This window comes from Cynocephalus volans, chromosome 8 (assembly GCF_027409185.1).
Source record: "Cynocephalus volans isolate mCynVol1 chromosome 8, mCynVol1.pri, whole genome shotgun sequence".
NCBI classification, from domain to species: domain Eukaryota; kingdom Metazoa; phylum Chordata; class Mammalia; order Dermoptera; family Cynocephalidae; genus Cynocephalus; species Cynocephalus volans.
In genome coordinates this window covers 104,530,042-104,548,421 of record NC_084467.1, presented here as the reverse complement: position 1 = coordinate 104,548,421, position 18,380 = coordinate 104,530,042, and the positions used below count along the sequence as shown (strand labels likewise).

At 36.9% G+C, this 18,380-nt stretch overlaps 1 protein-coding gene across 1 annotated transcript in view; it reads left to right on the top strand.

Annotated features, from left to right (window-relative positions):
- Window positions 1-18,380, top strand: part of SPAG17 (sperm associated antigen 17) — a 233,527-nt gene that overhangs the window by 99,118 nt on the left and 116,029 nt on the right. Inside the window, exons 14-18 of the mRNA XM_063106597.1 lie at window positions 244-468; window positions 562-780; window positions 5,859-5,920; window positions 6,495-6,608; window positions 17,373-17,527. Coding sequence (XP_062962667.1) covers window positions 244-468; window positions 562-780; window positions 5,859-5,920; window positions 6,495-6,608; window positions 17,373-17,527 — 775 coding nt within the window. The remainder of the gene's footprint in view (window positions 1-243; window positions 469-561; window positions 781-5,858; window positions 5,921-6,494; window positions 6,609-17,372; window positions 17,528-18,380) is intronic.

The following is an 18,380-nucleotide window of genomic DNA, read 5'->3' as shown; positions in this document are numbered from 1 at the left end:
AATACTGACTAAGCTATGAAGCAGTTTGGGAGCATTATATCTTGACTATGTGGTTTTCTTATTTTTAGGTACCTTTGATATTTGTTGTAGACTCGTGGAGCCCATGCTTAAAGTCAGGTCAACACCCATCGTGGTGACTCCCTTGTCATTCTGGTGGACAAACTCCCTAGTGGCCTCTCTGTCAGCCCTGTACCATGTACTAATGAGAACTTTCCTAGCAGCACAGGTCCTTCTTTCTTACAGAAGTCTTGAGCTGGAATGAAGTAGAACGAGCCTTTAAGGTATTTACTTTTGAGAGCCTGAAGCTCTCTGAGGTTGACGAACAAGGGAAACTAAAGCCTTCTGGGATGATGTGTGGGACAGATTCTGAGATGTTCAACATACCATGGGACAACCCTGCCAGATTTGCCAAACAGATAAGGCAGCAATACATCATGAAAATGAACACAGAAGCCAAACAGCAAACAGGTACATCAGAAGGAGGGAGCAAAAGTATGCTTGCATTTATCACAGTCCATTTTTCTAGTGTTGTGTCTCATAGATGGTCTCTACCCTGGCTAGATTTTGAATCCAAAGACAGAATACTGTTTGTGGATCAGAACTGCCCAACTTCTACACAAGATGATGACAGCAACAGAGAACCTTCAGATTCTAGTCAGCGTGATGCTAGCAATAGGAAGCTTTCTGACTCAAGTAACAAGAAACACTTAGGCCCTGATAACAGAGAGATGTGGGAGGAAGAGACCAGCACAAAGACTCAGCCCCAGCCTGAGCCTTTGGGTAAGTAAAAATGTGTGTGTGTGTGAGTGAATATACCATTATGGAATGCAGAAACTAACAAACAGGTTCAAATTGTATCATTTAAATTTAAATTCAAATGCCTGCCCATTTCAATTGAAAAGGAAAACTATTTAATATCTAAGTCATCTGATTAACTAAACTTCATAACTGAGTGTTGTTATTCAGTAAGTCCTCTTTATTTCAAGCTTTGTTTTTTAAAACCTCCTAATGTCTCTTAGTTTACTCTTACCTTAGCAAATTTAGAGAGTGAACATAATTAAAACAGTCATCGTTAGTATTTCAGAGGGTTCTTGTGATAATATGCTAAAATTATAAGAATGGGGCTTGGTACAGAATCAGTGTTCAATGAATATCAATTCGCTTCCCCTCCTCATTATTGCTCAGGTCATTACTCTCAGTCTAGAGTAGAGCATTATAAATAGGGCTGTAACAGAGGTACAGAAGTGAAGAAGGATGTTGGACTAAATTTCTGTTGAGCTACCTTATACACAGCTGTCAGATTAATTTACCTAAAATATGGCCTTTTTATAAACTTCAATGGCTCCCTAATTCCTGCAAAAGAGAACCCAACTCCTTGGCCTGCTTTACTCGCTTCTCTTAGAACCAATTAAATCCATTAAAGTCAATAATCAAATATCTTCCCAAATAGGACACACCTAACCCAAATGATCTCATCAATGAATGATACCAAACACTCAAAAAAGAAATAATTCTAATCTCTACAAAAATTATTTCAGAAAATAGAAAAATAAGGTATCTTCCCCTAGTCATTTTATAAAGCTAGTATAAACATTATAAAACTGACAAGTGCAACAGAAGAAAATTATAAATTAAACCCATTCATGATATAAAAATCCTAAATAAAACATTAAAAAAGCTGATCTAGTAATACATTAAAGGATGTTAATACATCACAAACAGGTTGCATTTATAACAGGAATAGGAGGAAAATACATACATTGTAAAGTCAAAATAATTTATCAATTAACTCATTAGTGAGAAAAAAATACATAATCATCTCAATAAATGCAGAAAAAACACAATTCTATAGTAACTTATGAACAAAAATCTTAGCCAACTAGCAATAGAAGAGAAGAAAAATTTCTCAGTCTTACAAAGGTTATTTTTAAATTACTGCAACTAATACTACACATCAAGATTTGCCTTTGAGATCAGGAGGATGTCCACTAGAAACACCTGTATTCAATATTGCATCGGAGGAGCTAGCCAACAAGCAAGAAAAACAAATAAAGACTAAGGTCTGAAAAGGAAGAAACAAAACTGTCATTATTTGTAAATATTGTTTATGTAGAAAACCCCAAACAATTCCCAAAACAGAGCTAGAATTAATATGAAAGCTTAATAAGGAGGTCGTGATTGTTAAATGATACACATAAGATGTCTGGGGTGCTGGGACTTTTTCTTATCAAACATTTATGTTTTATGCGCTTTTCTGTGTGTGTTACATTTTATAATTTTAAAAAGCATTTTAAAAAAATTAGTTCCACAGGAGAATAGATGTTAAGTCCATACTGACTAATGGTCATCTTGCCATTCCTATGTACCTGGATGAGTGTAGAGGAGGAAGTAATCAACAGAGTGGAATTGGGGGAAAGCTGCTCACCTACTGGTTCTTACGTATATTAACCAATGCTTTATATAAACATCAAGCCTGTGAGATGGATGCTATTATCCCAGTTCTACAGATGAAATACCAAGACTTAGGTTAAGTAACTTGTTCAACCACATACACGTAGGAAATCAGGATTTGAACAGAGGGCTGACATTCGCCAGTGCTTCCTCCTCTGTGGCTTGTGGCTTCTGCAGTTCCAGAAATTCCTGGCGATGCATCTACTGGTTTAGCTATATTCAGAGTCTCTTCTTCATGCTGATTCTTATTCTGATTTTGTTGCCCCTGAGTCTTCCTTCCCAATAGAGTAGATTTCTCTGTTTCTCTGTCCAAGTACCCTTACCTATTAGCTGAGCTCACACAAAAATTAAGCCAAATAAGTTAACCTGAGTTATTATGACATTGGTGCATCCTATGGGATGGGGATACAAATGTCAGACAAAGAAGTCACTTTGGGTTAACATAGAGCCAGAATAAGCTAGGAGAGGTGTAAGGCCTGTTTTTTTCTTTGCTTTTTCTTCAAGGCAGTTTGGTATAGCATTTTCCTCAGGCAACTTTTGCCACCTGGTGGTCAAACCACATAAATTGGTGTTCTGGATCCTGGTGGAAAGTAGATGATTATAACAATTTCCTAAATCCTCAGGGCTGAAAATGCAATAATGGACAGTATATCTTAGAGGCCACGCCATCTCGAGGGCAGATCCCACGACCTTAAGTGCTTCTACATGGTGTGTGCTGACCTGCGCCCAGGAGCCATTACATTTGAGGGGAGAGGGCAGCTTGGCCTTAGCATCTCCCTGTGGCTGTTGTGTGTATGGAAATCGCTTCTTGTTGTCGATCTTACATTTTTTTCCCTAATTCTGAGACATAACTTACTTCAAAAGTAGCCACTTTAATTCTCCTTAAGCAGCAGAAATAATTCATGTATTTCCTGCACAACTATTTTAGCATCAAACATATATAAAAACCTGTTCCTGGACATGAAGGGCTGAATATTTGTGCTCTTCTTAACCAAACATTGGATTTCCATCTGAGACTGTTTTTGAACTTGACAGGGGCCTATTGGATATTTATGAAAAACCTGAGAATTGATAACCACAAGGCTATAGGTTTAGCTGTGCCCTTTATGCTCGTTGGGTGTTTTTTTAATAAAGTAACTGCTTTGCAGAGGGATCTTGTTATCTCTAAAGTAAAACAGATTAGGAAAGCTGTTTTTCAAAGGGATGAGAAAGCATCCATTTCCAGATGTGTCAAAAACTACTGAATCACACTGTCAAAGGATTATGTGGTTGAAGGCAGAAATCAAAAAGAAAGAAAAAATGATTTTTACTTTACTATTAAATATAGAATTCAGATTAGTTTTAGAATGTTCTTTTATCTGATGAAATAACTGATGCACAACTTTTTAGAACATATTTTCTTAACTGAAGACTTTTTCTGCTGGATCCTTAGACACAGGAGGGAATATCATATCTCCCGGAAATCTGGCAGACCACAGAATAGAATAATTTTTATTCCACAGATTTCATATCAATTGCTTCAGGGACACATGGGACGTCATGGTCTATTTAGAGTTATAGTTGGCTTGAGTTTTCCCTGGTGTAGATGTATTTATATAAATAGTGAACTGAATTGACTTTATAGTTTTCCTCTAAATCAAAATGGAATATTCATGCTGTCACCCTCACTAGCCCAAGGCAAAATGGAACTAGTAGCAAAAATGTAAGTAGCTATGCTCCTGAAAGAAAGGAAAACACTGGCCTGTCCTTGGTAGGCATAATTAACTACTCCCTCTCGAAGCCCCAATATTTGTTCTCTTTGCCACAGAATGAAAAGTTAAATCTTATGCTTACCCCAAAGTAAGTCTTTGTTATAGGTTCTCTTCCACATTTCTGTTCTCTCTATGTGGCTCTTCATTCATTTCCAGTTTGAATACATGATACAGATGTCCCCTGTTCATTCAAAAAAGAAAATATTTGCTGAATTCTTACCAAGTGCTGGGTGCTCAGTGTACAGTTAGGAAAATAAAATAAAGTTCCTATTCTCCAGGAATTTATATTTGAGATGGAGAGACAGACCATAAAGAAATAAGTAGTATCAGACACTGATAAATGCTGTGGCTAAAAATAAAGGAGGAGAAAAGGCAGAAGGCTCTTGAGATGGTGACATACGAACAACAATATGAATGAAGTAAGAGTTTGAAACAGGTGAATATCTAAGAGCAAAGTGTGTCAGAGAGAAAGCAAGTACAAAACCCTCAAGACACAGCAAGCAGGCCAATCTGTCTGGAGAGGAATGAGCAAGGTGGAGTGGAGGAGATGTGTTTGGAGAGTCAAACTGGAACCCTTTCACATACAACTTTGCAGGACATAATCTGCAAATATTCTAGGGGTGATAAGAAGTCAGGCTGGCTCAGTGTTCATCATCATCAAAGTATGTTCCCACAAGAGGTACCCCTACCACTCGCTCTCCGTTTCTTTGCTCAAATTTGGAAAAGCCTATATACTTTATCCATTTCTGTATTAGAGATTCACAATCACAAGAGCAGATGACAAGTTCTGAGACGTTCACAGTACAGATGTCTGTTCGTCTATGTTAAACTCATTTATCATGGAATTCTTTTTTCTAGTGATGCAGAAATCAAGGGCATGAATTTGAACCCTCCCTGTCCATTCACATAGTTGTTTGCTTCATAGCCAGAGATGATGTCACAATCCCAAACATCGTATAAGTCTAGTCTTTGGTCGCAAGGAGAACTAGTGTCCGTGACTCATATTGGTCCATGGTGTGGTGCTGTGGAGTCCAGCTACCCATTCATTTACTAATTTATCTAATTTTTAAACTCCATCTGTAAATCTGTGGATGCTCATCAAATTGTTTTTAAATTAATAAATGATTTATGAATGGAAGAAGAGCTCTACAGAATGGTGAAATAGAATAATTTTCTAAGATGAGGTGCATAGTTTTGGTAGGTCCGTACATACTCTGCCCCTGCCATAGTCTGTCATCTACCAGATAAGACCCACAGAAATTTGAAAAGGCTTTGTGATGGTCACCAGCACAATGAGACAAATGATGTGTACTAAGCAGTTGATTTAGTTTAATCAGTACCTATTGGCAACTTGTAAAGGTAAGGGTGTATCGTTAGAAGCGATGGATACAGTATGAAAACAGAATATCTAATATGATTTAGGATATACCATACAAGGAGTGGGTCCTTTTCAAAAAGTTTAGTATAACTTTTCTAGGTAAGTACTGATTTAGAATTATTGACACAAACACCTTTTTGGAGGCACGAAACGTGCCTTTCAGGGATTACCTTTTCAGCATAGAAACATAGATCATATGGGCAACAAAGAGACACAGCACAGACCAAGACAAGAACAAAGCCCAAACACAACTGGATGTTGGTGTCTTTGATTTACAGAGCAAACCACGAACAATGAGATCAAAGATGAAGCAGTCACAAAGGCTGATTCTCTTGAAAAGGTAAGGAGTTATTTTCCTAAAAGTATAGATGACAAGTAAGATGATCTGAGAAAATCTGACCCACAGTGAGAAACATTAAAAAAAAAAAAAAGATGCTTAGAAGGAGAATACTGATGCTAGTGGTGAGGGATTATACAGACATCCCCAGAACCAGCTTCAACTGGAGAGAAAGGAGTTAACTTTACTAGCCGGCTTAGGCAAAACCTCCCAGCCCCATAGTCCTCTCTAGACAGTGTGGCTTGGCAACCTCACAAACACCTGCTGACCATACAGCCATGTAGAAGTAACGTTGTCTTGAAGTGAGTTCAGAAAACCTGCTTATAATTGCTAACAGGACTCAGAAGAGTATAACCTAACAATAAAAATATTTAGATTATGTTGCCCATAAAAAAAAAAAGTCAAAGGCATACTCTTTCTGGCAGCAGCTCTGCTAAAATGTTGCCATATGGATTTATACATATGCAGATTTCCCCAATTAGATGGAGTGCATGCTGGTTCGTTGTCAGAGTCCAAGAGGATTCCATTTGGACTGAAAACAAATTAAAGCTGAAATTGTGTTCCTATGATTTTTTAGAAATCCAAGAAGACGACGGTGGAAGCAGATTTAGAAGACATAAAGAAAACACAGCAGCGCAGTCTAATGGACTGGAGTTTTACTGAACATTTTAAACCGAAAGTACTGCTTCAGGTATTTATGGACTGTGATTCTCCAGGAGACAGTTGGATAGGTGTGGGGAGTCATGCTGTGATTTAGAACAGTTCACTTGTCGGTCACTCTCTCAGATCAAGTTCAAATAGATATTCCCGTTTACTTCAGCTATAACATGAGTTGATTCCCAGATTGAGCTATTCATTCCCAGGGAATCTCCAAAAGAATTTAAAATATACTTCCTAAAAGGATGATTTCATAAAATCTTTTAAGAAAAAAAGAGACATACAAGACTGCTGCACATATTTATTAGAAAAAAATTAAGGCTTTATTGGGAAGCAATCTCATTTTTTCCCATTTTGCCTGTCTGTTCTATTTAGTTTCCACTACATTTCATAGTATTTTCTGTTTTGATTAAGAGGTCATTAAAACCCATGATAACTAACACTTTTTGAGTATTTACCATGTGCTAGGCAATGATTAATTTGTATTACTAGCACACTTCATTCTCACAGTAACCCTGAGAAGCAGAAACTATTTAAATAGTAGGAAACTGAGGCATTTGACCAACAGTGACTTTTGCCCAAGGTCACAAGGCTCCTAAGTGAGAAAATTATGTTAAGTGAAATAAGCCAGGCGCAGAAAGAGAAATACCATGTGTCCTCGCTCACAAGTGGGAGCTAAGAAACAAAGAAAGACCATAATGAAACGTCAAACCTTCAGAAAGAGAACAGACTTATTGTTACTAGAGGCGGGAAAGAGGGAGCGGGAAGAGAAACAGAGTAATTGGGTAAGGGACACAAAAAGTAATTATGATTTGTAATGATGAACATCTAATAATTTTGATTTGATCATCACATACTGTACACAAATACCAATAGTCAACTCTAAGCCCCATATATACTTATAAATAAAAATAATAATTAAAAAAAGAAGCAGAATATAAACCCAGGAAATCTGGCCCCACAACTATTCTCTTAATCACTATGCAAAACAAGTAATCCTAAAACTAATTCCTTGTGTTGTTTTTAGATTTTATACAAAAACCTGTACCCTTTTGATTGTTTCTTTTCAATGTAAATTTTATTTTTATCAGCGTTTACAACCACATATTTTTAAAGCCAGAAAGTTCCACAAAGGGTCCTATTATTACAAATAGCGGCCTCCTGCCTACCTTCCCCCCATGCCCAGAGGCAAAAATCTTCAGTGCAGTGCCAGTTTCTTCTGCTACTTAATTCTGTTCTCTCTAAATATCAAGAGTATTTTGTTTAGTTTTATTTTCAGTTTAGGGGTATCATTATCAATTGACTCCCTGTTGAGAACACAACTCTGTCCACTCCCATTCAAAACACACACACACACACACACACACACACTTGCATGTACACACACATTCACACACCACTACATTCACACTAGCGCTTCTCAATTCTCTGACACTGTTTACTATACCATCATTTTTGACTAGATCCATATTCAATATTAACTTTATTTCAGTTATGTAAATGCTATTTACAGCTGAGCTGCATAGTATTCTATGATTATATTTCCTTTTGGGGGCACCATTTTTGTTTTCCCTGGAGTTAAAAATTGCCTTTTTTTCCATTTGCTTAGTTTACCATCCATTTATCATGCATTAATTCATCCCCAAACTCTCCACCATAGAGTAAATATCCTCGAAATACATCCAAACAGATATTCTTCTATTTTATTGTCTCAGCAATATTTCTGCCATATACTCCAAGCTTGCTTCACAGCTGTGGTCCTGCGATCTCCCTTTATCACCATCCCGACAGAACCCATTGCCTCTCTTCCCAGTTAGATACCATTTCCTTTATTTCATGTCTTCTTCTCTCTTGAGTTACTCTCTTTTTTGTAAAGGATCATCTGTTCTAGTAGCTTCCTTAATTAAGATACATGGCAGGCAAATTTCTGAGGCATTGGATATTTGAAAACATCTTAATTCTACCTGTACGTTGACTGACAAGTTTGGCTTTGTATAAATTGCTAAGTTAGAAGGCATTTTTCGTCAAAATTTTAAAGGCATTCCTCAATGGTCTTTTGGCCTCCCAGAATGTTCTTAAGGAAAAAACAATGAAATTCTGATTTCTGATCACTTGTCTGGATATTTTTTTCTCTCTCTCTCTCTCTCTCTCTGGAAGATTTTAAGATTTCTTTATTTCAGTGTTCTAGATTTTCTGTTGATGTGCCTTGGTGTGGTTCTATTTCTATGTATTGTTTTAGTGAGCCTAGTGGAATCCAGAAACTCCTGTCTTTATATTCTGGAAAATGTTCTACCATTATTTCTTTAATAATCTCTACCTTCCATTTTCTTTATTCTTTCTTCCTGGCACTCCCATTATTCTGGTGTTGGACCTCCTGAACTAAACTTCCAATTTCCTTATCTTTTCTCTCCTAGTATACAACACTTTGTGTTTTTGTTCTGGAGCTATTGCTCAGCTTTCATCCAATCCTTCTACTGAGTCCTTTGTTATCATAATTTTAATTTCCTAAAGCTCTATTTATAATTCCAAATTACCTTTGCTATAGGTCAAGGCCCCCCAACATTCATCTACTGGAAACTTGATCTCCATGTAACAGTGTTAAGAGGGTGAGAAATCCAATAATGGTATTTGAAAGGTGGACCTTTAAGAGGTCATTAGATTATGAGGACTGTGCCCTCATGAATGGATTGATTCATTCATGGAGTAATGAGCACGGTTCTGATGGCTTTACAAGGAGGACAGTTGAGATGGTCAGCTCTGTCTTGCTCAGCCCATTATCACCGTGTGATACCTGGTTACCGTGGGATCTTATAGAGAATTCTCACCCAGAAGAAGATTCTCACCAGATATGTTCCCTGAACTTTGGACTTCCCAGCCTCTGAAACTGTAAGAACTAAATTTCAGTTTTTTATAAATTACCCAGTTTCAGGTATTCTGTTATAAGCAACAGAAACAGAATAATATACTTTTTTATAGGATCCTTTTTTTACATTCCTGATACAATGTCTTCTCTTATCTCTATTAGGATATTAAAGTTCTTTTAAGTTGTCTTCTCTCTGAATTGTCTTTTTTTCCTCCAAATTCCTTTTCTTTTTTCATTCTTATTTATTCATTTATTTATTTGGCACTACTTTTTTGGTCTCCATTTTCCTGTTAAATGGTGTATTAGTGCAGGTCTAGTTACTGAATTAAAGAAGTCTAATCTTCTTCTCCCAGCACTAATCTCCCAAAACCCTGACAGGTAGGTTTTTGCCTTTCAGATTGAAGATTAGATTTTTCTTCCTGCTGGAGAATCTAAATGGCCCAAAGAACAGATCTAATATGCCAACATTGATGAGACTCCCAAGGAAACCACCCAGCAAATCACTCAACAATGAAAGGGTGGGAGCCTTGTTGATGGGTGTGATTCTTCACAGCAACACAGAGTGTTGCATTGCAAAATGGCTTAAGCAAGAGAGAGCTACTCCTCACTTGCTCTCCTTTTAAAGCCATCAGAACCATGCCCATTATTCCATGAATGGATCAGTCCAATCACAAAGGCATAGTCCTCACAATCTAATCACCTGTCACAGTGGGGATTAAGTTTCAGTTATTTGGGAGGAACGTTCAATCCACAGCAGAGGAGAATATCTTATATTTGCCTCTTTGCTCATATTAATAATAAAACACCAAAAATATGATAGGAATTGCTTTATGAGAGGTTAGGGGCTTCATTGTTGAGTGATTTGCTGAGTGATTTCCTTAGGAGACCCATCAATGTTGGTATATTAGGTCTGTTCTCTTGGGCCATTTACATTCTCCAGGGGGGAAAAAAAATCTAATTTTCTGTCTGAAAGGCATAAATCTGCCTGTCAGGATTTTGGGAGATTAGTGCTGAGGGAAGATTAATCTCCTTTCATTCAGTAACTAGACCTGCATTATCCAGTGTGGTAGCCATTAGTCACTTGTAGCTTCAAAGTAGAGATGTCCCTCAGTATCAATGACCTCTGCAGATACAAAAATCCACAGATACTCAAGTTCCTTATATAAAATTGGGCAGTATTTGCATATAACCTACACATGTTCTCCCATACACTTTAAATCACCTCTAGATTACTTATAATACCTAATACAATGTAAATGCTATGTAAATTGTTGTTATTCTGTATTTTTTATTTTGTTTGTGTTACTTTGTATTATTACACTGTTATTCTTATTGTTTTTTTCCCAAATATTTTTGATCTTCAAATGATTGAATCTGTAGTTGATTGAATCTGTGGATGAATGTGGAACCCTTGCATACAAAGGGCCAACTGTACTTGAAATGTAACTAGTCCAAATTGAAATGTGCTATAAGTATCCAATATACTATATATAGCTATATAAGTGCTATATATGCTGGATTTCAAAGACTTAGTATGAAAAAAGTAATATATCTCATTAATAATTTTCTTTATTACATATTGAAATGATGATTTTTTAAATGTAAGTTAAATAAATTATGTCAATAACATTAATTTTACCTGTTTCTCTTTACTTTTTAAAATGCGGTTACTATAAAATTTAGAATTACACAGGTGGCTCACATTTGTGAGTCACTTTATAGGTCTATTGGACAGTGCTGATTTAGACTTTTACACAGTTCCTTTTGTTTTTCCACTATGCCAAATAATCTTTGTCTTCGTTTCTTTTGAAAAAATTTTTAATCATTTTTAATTGACACATATTAATTATACATATTAACGGGGTACAGAGTTATACTCATATTTAGATACACACAAACAATGTGTGATGATCAAATCAGGGTAATTGACACATCCATTATCACAAAAATTTATCATTTTTCTGTCATGAGAGATTTTAAGCTCTGGCCTTCTAGCCATTAGAAAATATGCAATAAATTATAGTTAATTATAAATATCTAGCACTACTGTAGACCAATAGGACTTTTTTTTCCCTATCTAGTTGTAATTTTGTATTTGTTAACCAACCTCTTCCTATCGCTACCCCTTCCCAGCCTCAAGTAACCACAATTCTACTCTCTACTTAATTTTTTTAGCTCCTACATATGAGTGAGAACACATGGTATTGTTCTTTCTGTGCCAGGTTTATTTTAATTAACATAATGTCCTCCAGTTTTATCCTCATTGTCACAAATGACAGAATTTTATTCTTTATGGCTAAATAGTATTCCTTTGTGTATATATACCCCTTTTCTTTATCATTCGTCAATGGACACTTAGGTTGATATCATAATCTTGTCTATTGTGAATAGTGCTGCAGTAAACATGAGGGTGCAGATATCTCTTCAGTAAGCTAATTTCCTTTACTTTGGATAAATACACAGCAGATAGATTGCTAGATCATATGGCGGTTCTATTTTTATTTTTTTGAGGAATCTCTATACTGTTTTCCATAATGGCTGTCCTAATTGATATAATCCCATTTGTCCATTTTGCTTTACACGGTTCCTTTTTTTCTGGAAAGTACTTCTCTCTCAGCAATGTCTAGGGTTCCCTGTTCTTAGAACCTGTGGTTCGCCTTCTGTAGATAACATCCTCCCCTCTGCTGGAATGGGAGATAGGTAGCAGCCTGGGTGCTCAGAACTGTCAAGGACTCTGGGAGGCCTAACTGCTTCTTTAAAAAAACTTTAAACTAATCTTCCTAGTTTTGGTGCTACTTTCACCCCACTTTCAGAGGTACCTAGTACCACCATTTCCTGAGACTTTCTACATTTCTGCACACTAATCTTAGGATTTGGCTTTCTGTAGTCTGCTAATTCAATGACCACTCATTCTTCTGCTTCCCAGCTTCTAAAATTTTGCTGCCTTTGTCTCCTCTCCTGCAGCCTTCAATTTTGTGATACTAAAAATAAATAAATAAATAAATAACTAATTTTACTGTTCCTTTACTGAGATGTTAGGAAGTGCATGTGTCCAATCTTCCTCTTTAACTGCAAGTTTATTTCTGGCTGTATTTTACTTCAGTTTGGCTCTGCCCTCACCCCTCCACGAAGCTGATCTTTCCAAGGTCTCAATAATCTCTGTCTTGCCAAATTTAATGGACACTTACCTTTCTTCATCTTCTTTGACCTTTTAATAGCATCACGGAGCTGATCACTTCCCCATGAAACACTTCCCCATGAAACACTTTCCACCCTTAATTTCCAAAAAGCTGTAATATGTTCTTCCTCAGTGCTTTTTGGGGGATTCTGTTGATTTCTCCTCTTCCACTCAACATGCAAATGTCAGAGTACCTCAAGGCCCCGAAGGCTTAAGGAAGCCGTGGACCATCGTCTCTCCTTTGTAAACCCTCTCTTTTGATGATCTCATCTATTATACAGTACCTAATGTCGCCAACACCTACCTTTTAATCTTCCAAGTTACCTCTTTCTCAAGATGCACATTAGTTTACCTAACTCCAAATTCCACCTGAATTTCTGATAGGCATCTCAAATTTAGTGTCCCACATGGAGCTCATAATTTTCACACCTACGCATATTTCTTCCCTCATTTAGCTCAGAAAATGTCACCATCATTCGATTGCTCAAGCAAAAAGGCTTGCATCATCCTGTATTTTGTCCTCAATATCTGACCCATCACCAATTTTTGAGGAGTCCTCCAATATGTATCTTGAGGCTATTCTCCATCTCCACTGCTCTACTTTCATCTAACTACCATCCTTTTGTTCTACTGCAACATCCTCCTGATCATCACCTGCTTCCACTCTTGCCCTACTCCAACTGCTATCGTTCTCTCCATATCGTATATCCCATCAATTTCATCTTCTTAGACACACCTCTCTGAGTTCCAGAGTGATCTATGAAAATCTCAATTATGTTTAAGAGGAAGGTCTTATCTATTTTGTCCATTTTTGTTTTCCCAGTACTTACACGGTGTTTGGCACATAACAGGTACTCATTTTTAATGAAATAATTAATTAACCAATTAATGTGACCAACAATATTAATACAGAATTAAGGGGAAAAGCTAATTAGTAAAAGAAGATATGATATAAAAACTTTTCAAACATTGAGAGCAATTATAGCTCTGACAAACTTACTTCTGTATTTCCTAGCAGTCAAAGCAAATATGAAAACACAAAGATTGCAGAGCTCCTACTACCTAACAGAAGGAAGGATACATATCCATCATAAATAAACACATTTGTTATCCAGTTTTATAGTCTGTGAGGAATTTGCTTTCAATGAAAGTCGGAAAGTAATGGATAGTACCTACACATCATTTTGGTTTTAATGCAAAGGTATTCACCACATGTATGTTTCTCGTATTGATTCTCAGGGAACAGATGTAAAAGTTTAAGTGCCACTACACAGACACTCACACAGAGGATTAGATTATGGACATGAATGTATTATTTTGGTTATTCTACCAGTGTAGAATTGAAAGCAACAGTAAAACAACCCTTTCCTAACATAATATGCAATTCGATGCCTTCAGATCATCTAAATGGTAGGAACCAACAGCTGCCTACATCAGATTGATGTTGAAGACAAAACCAAAAACAAAATCCCACAGCTGTCTAATTTATTTTCCTATGGACAATTTTCTTATTGTTGATTGGCAGTGAAGAAGAAACAGGATAAACTGCTGCCCACTTCTGCCCTTCTGTTGGTGGCTGCCATTGCAGTGCTTGCTGATGGTGGTATGTTTTAGGAAAGGCCAGAGTTGAGGGCAGGTAGAAACAGTATATGTTAGAAAGACCACTTACCTCATTTCACTGTAATACACCATGGTATGGTAGAGAGTACCCTGTGGAGCATGAATGGTAAAATTCAGAGCTGAAAGACTGGTATGTGCCCTGGCACCAGAAGTTATGAACTCTGTGTCCTTAGACAAATCTCTCATCCTCTCTCAGCTTCAATTTATGCTGAAAGATGAGAATTCTAATATTTTGAAGTCGGAAAAATAGTACTACCTATTATTTTTGTCTGCCATAAGAAGACAACACAGACTGAGTGGCTTAAGCAACAGAAGTTTATTTTCTCCCAGTTCTGGAGGCTGAAAGTCCAAGATGCAAGTGCAAGCATGGTTGGGTGCTGGTGAGGGCTCTCTTTCTGGCTTGCAGATGGTACCTTTGCACTGTGTCCTCACATGGGAGAGAGACTGCACACAACCTTTCTGGTGCCTCTTCTTATAAGGGCACAAGTCTCGTCCTGAGGGCCCCACTCTTATGACTTCATCTAAACCTAATTACCTCCCCAAAGCCCCATCTTCAAATACCATAACACTGGGGGTTAAGGCTTCAGCATATAAATTGGGGAATGTGGGGGTCAACTTAGTCCACAGAATATATATTTATCTGGGGTTTTTAATGATGATAAAAGGATATGATCTATGCCATCTGATCTTTGACAAAGGCACCAAGCCTATTCACTGGGGAAGGGACTGCCTCTTCAGCAAATGGTGCTGGGATAACTGGATATCCATATGCAGGAGAATGAAACTAGATCCATACCTCTCACCGTATACTAAAATCAACTCAAAATGGATTAAGGATTTAAATATACACCCTGAAACAATAAAACTTCTTAAAGAAAACATAGGAGAAACACTTCAGGAAATAGGACTGGGCACAGACTTCATGAATACGACCCCAAAAGCATGGGCAACCAAAGGAAGAATAAACAAATGGGATTATATCAAACTAAAAAGCTTCTGCACAGCAAAAGAAACAATTAACAGAGTTAAAAGACAACCAACAGAGTGGGAGAAAATATTTGCAAAATATACATCTGACAAAGGATTAATATCCAGAATATATAAGGAACTCAAACAACTTTACAAGAAGAAAACAAGCAACCCAATTAAAAAATGGGCAAAAGAGCTAAGTAGGCATTTCTCTAAGGAAGATATCCAAATGGCCAACAGACATATGAAAAAATGCTCAACATCACTCAGCATCCGGGAAATGCAAATCAAAACCACACTGAGATACCATCGAACCCCAGTTAGGATGGCTAAAATCCAAAAGACCCTGAACGATAAATGCTGGCGAGGTTGCGGAGAAAAAGGAACTCTCATACATTGTTGGTGGGACTGCAAAATGGTGCAGCCTCTATGGAAAATGGTATGAAGGTTCCTCAAACAATTGCAGATAGATCTACCATACGACCCAGCTATCCCACTGTTGGGAATATACCCAGAGGAATGGAAATCATCAAGTCGAAGGTATACCTGTTCCCCAATGTTCATCGCAGCACTCTTTACAATAGCCAAGAGTTGGAATCAGCCCAAATGTCCAGCATCAGATGAGTGGATACGGAAAATGTGGTACATCTACACAATGGAATACTACTCAGGTATAAAAACGAATGAAATACTGCCATTTGCAACAACATGGATGGACCTCGAGAGAATTATATTAAGTGAAACAAGTCAGGCACAGAAAGAGAAATACCACAGGTTCTCACTTATTGGTGGGAGCTAAAAATTAATATATAAATTCACACACACACACACACACATAAAACCGGGGGGGGGGGAGAAGATATAACAACCACAATTACTTGAAGTTGATACAACAAGCAAACAGAAAGGACATTGTTGGGGGGGAGAGGGGGAGGGAGAAGGGAGGGAGGTTTTGGTGATGGGGAGCAATAATCAGCCACAATGTATATCGACAAAATAAAATTAAAAAAAAAAAAAGAGAGGCAGATATGGAATCAAATAAAAAAAAAATGATATGATCTATACAAAGACATGCAAAATGCCAGATAAAAAGCAAACAGAAAGGACATTGTTGGGGGGGAGGGGGGGAGGGAGAAGGGAGGGAGGTTTTGGTGATGGGGAGCAATAATCAGCTACAATGTATATCGACAAAATAAAATTAAAAAAAATAAAAAAAATAAAAAATAAAAAATAAAAAAAAAAACAAAAAATGGGAACTCAGGTGCCCTTCAGTGGGTGAATGGATAAATAATCTGTGCTTCATTCACACCATGGAATGCTACTCAACAACTCCCCTCAAAATCCCACACTATTGATTCACTTACATTGGATTTATTTCGATAGCATTATGCTGAGTAAAAAAAGTTAGTAACAAAAGGTTATATATTTATGATTCCATTTATATAATATTCTCAGAATGACAGAATTATAGTGCTTAAGAACAAATCAGTGAATGCCAGAGTTTAAGGATTAGGGACGGGGTGACTATAAAGAGGTAGAACGAAGAAATTTCCTTGCGGAGAGAGAGAAATGCTTTATCCTGATGGTGGTAGTGGTTATACATATCTACATACGTGATGAAACTTCATAGAACTATACACCAAAAAATGTGTGTATGTAAAAATTGGTTCTAAATGAGCTCTGTAATTTAGTTAATAGTATTATACCAATGTCAATTTCTTCCTGTTGATAATAGTACTCTAATTTTACAAAATGTCATCTTTAGGTGAAGCTGGGTGAAGGGTACATGGATACTTTTTTTGTTATATTTACAACTTCCTGTGAGTCTAAATGTATTTCAAAATAAAAATCCAAAAATGTAAAAAAAAAAAAAAAAAAAATGCCAGATAAATCATATCTACCAGCCTTAATGAGGAATACTTATAGCAAATGCCTCTATACCTGAAGCCTAGTATTTTTTTTCTATAAGAGTTTCTGAAATTCCCTGCAAAATATCTACCATTTGTGCTCCTACCCTCTAGCAGTTGGGAAAGAATCCTCTGGGAATCCCAGCTTGACTAAGAACATGGAGATGAGGGGAGGAGGAGAAGGGGGCCTAGGAATGTCCTAGCAGAAAACCCTTGTCTTGGAAAAAAAAGACACAACAATGCAATTATTCTGATTTTCAGGTTCTTCAAGAAGCACATCAGCAATACAGGTGTGTTGATTCTTACTACCATACTCAAGACAACTCTTTACTTTTGGTCTTTCATAATCCCATGAATACACAACGCCTGCACTGTGAATACTGGAATGTCGCTCTTCACTCCAATGTTGGATTCAGGTAACCAATTTAGACACTTTAGTTAATAACGTAGGCCATTCGTTGAGTTTCCCTAGCCTGTCAGTTTCTTAGTCACTTAAGTTTTAGTTCCTTAGCCTAAATTAGGTTCTTCAACTCAATGAAAACATCTGTGTAGTACTACAGATTCAATTCATATTCATCTCACAAAATTGGATGTCTGCCATGTGCCAGGCATTGTGATAGGCACTGAAGCAAAGCCCCCAAAGAAGACACTTTCTTCTCACCCTCATGGAGTCTAGTGAGGATTTTATTAAACTACATGCAATACATTTAGGCTCTAATAAGACTGCCGCTGAAAGATCTTAAGAAGCGAACTTCAGAATATGACATTCTGCGTGCTGGTTTGGGGTAACTCCCCTTGATCTGTAGAAGATTCAAAGGTAGGGCGACTGAGTTACATACCAACACAGCGTCAGGTTTCCAGCACACGGAGAACTCTAGAAATCAGTGATTTTTTTTTTCTTCACAGTTCCTTAGTTATTTATTTGCTCTCTTAGAACTTTGCCTTCTCTCTCCTCATTAATAATGATGGCATTTTGTTATTATTTCAATACAGGTTAATGTATATTTGATATTTATTATTTGTATAGCATCATTTTATTCCTAAGGGATACAGAAATATACGTAGAATGGATTTACAGAATAATTGGGGAAACGGATTGTATGTGTTATATACATATATATATATTGCCTTTTGTTGACAATTTTTATTGAAAGATAATAGATTCTATATATTTGTGAGGTACAGAATTGAATATCAATACATGTGTACAATATGTGAGGATCAAGTCAGGATAATTAGCATACTCATGTTTACAAAACGTAATTACCT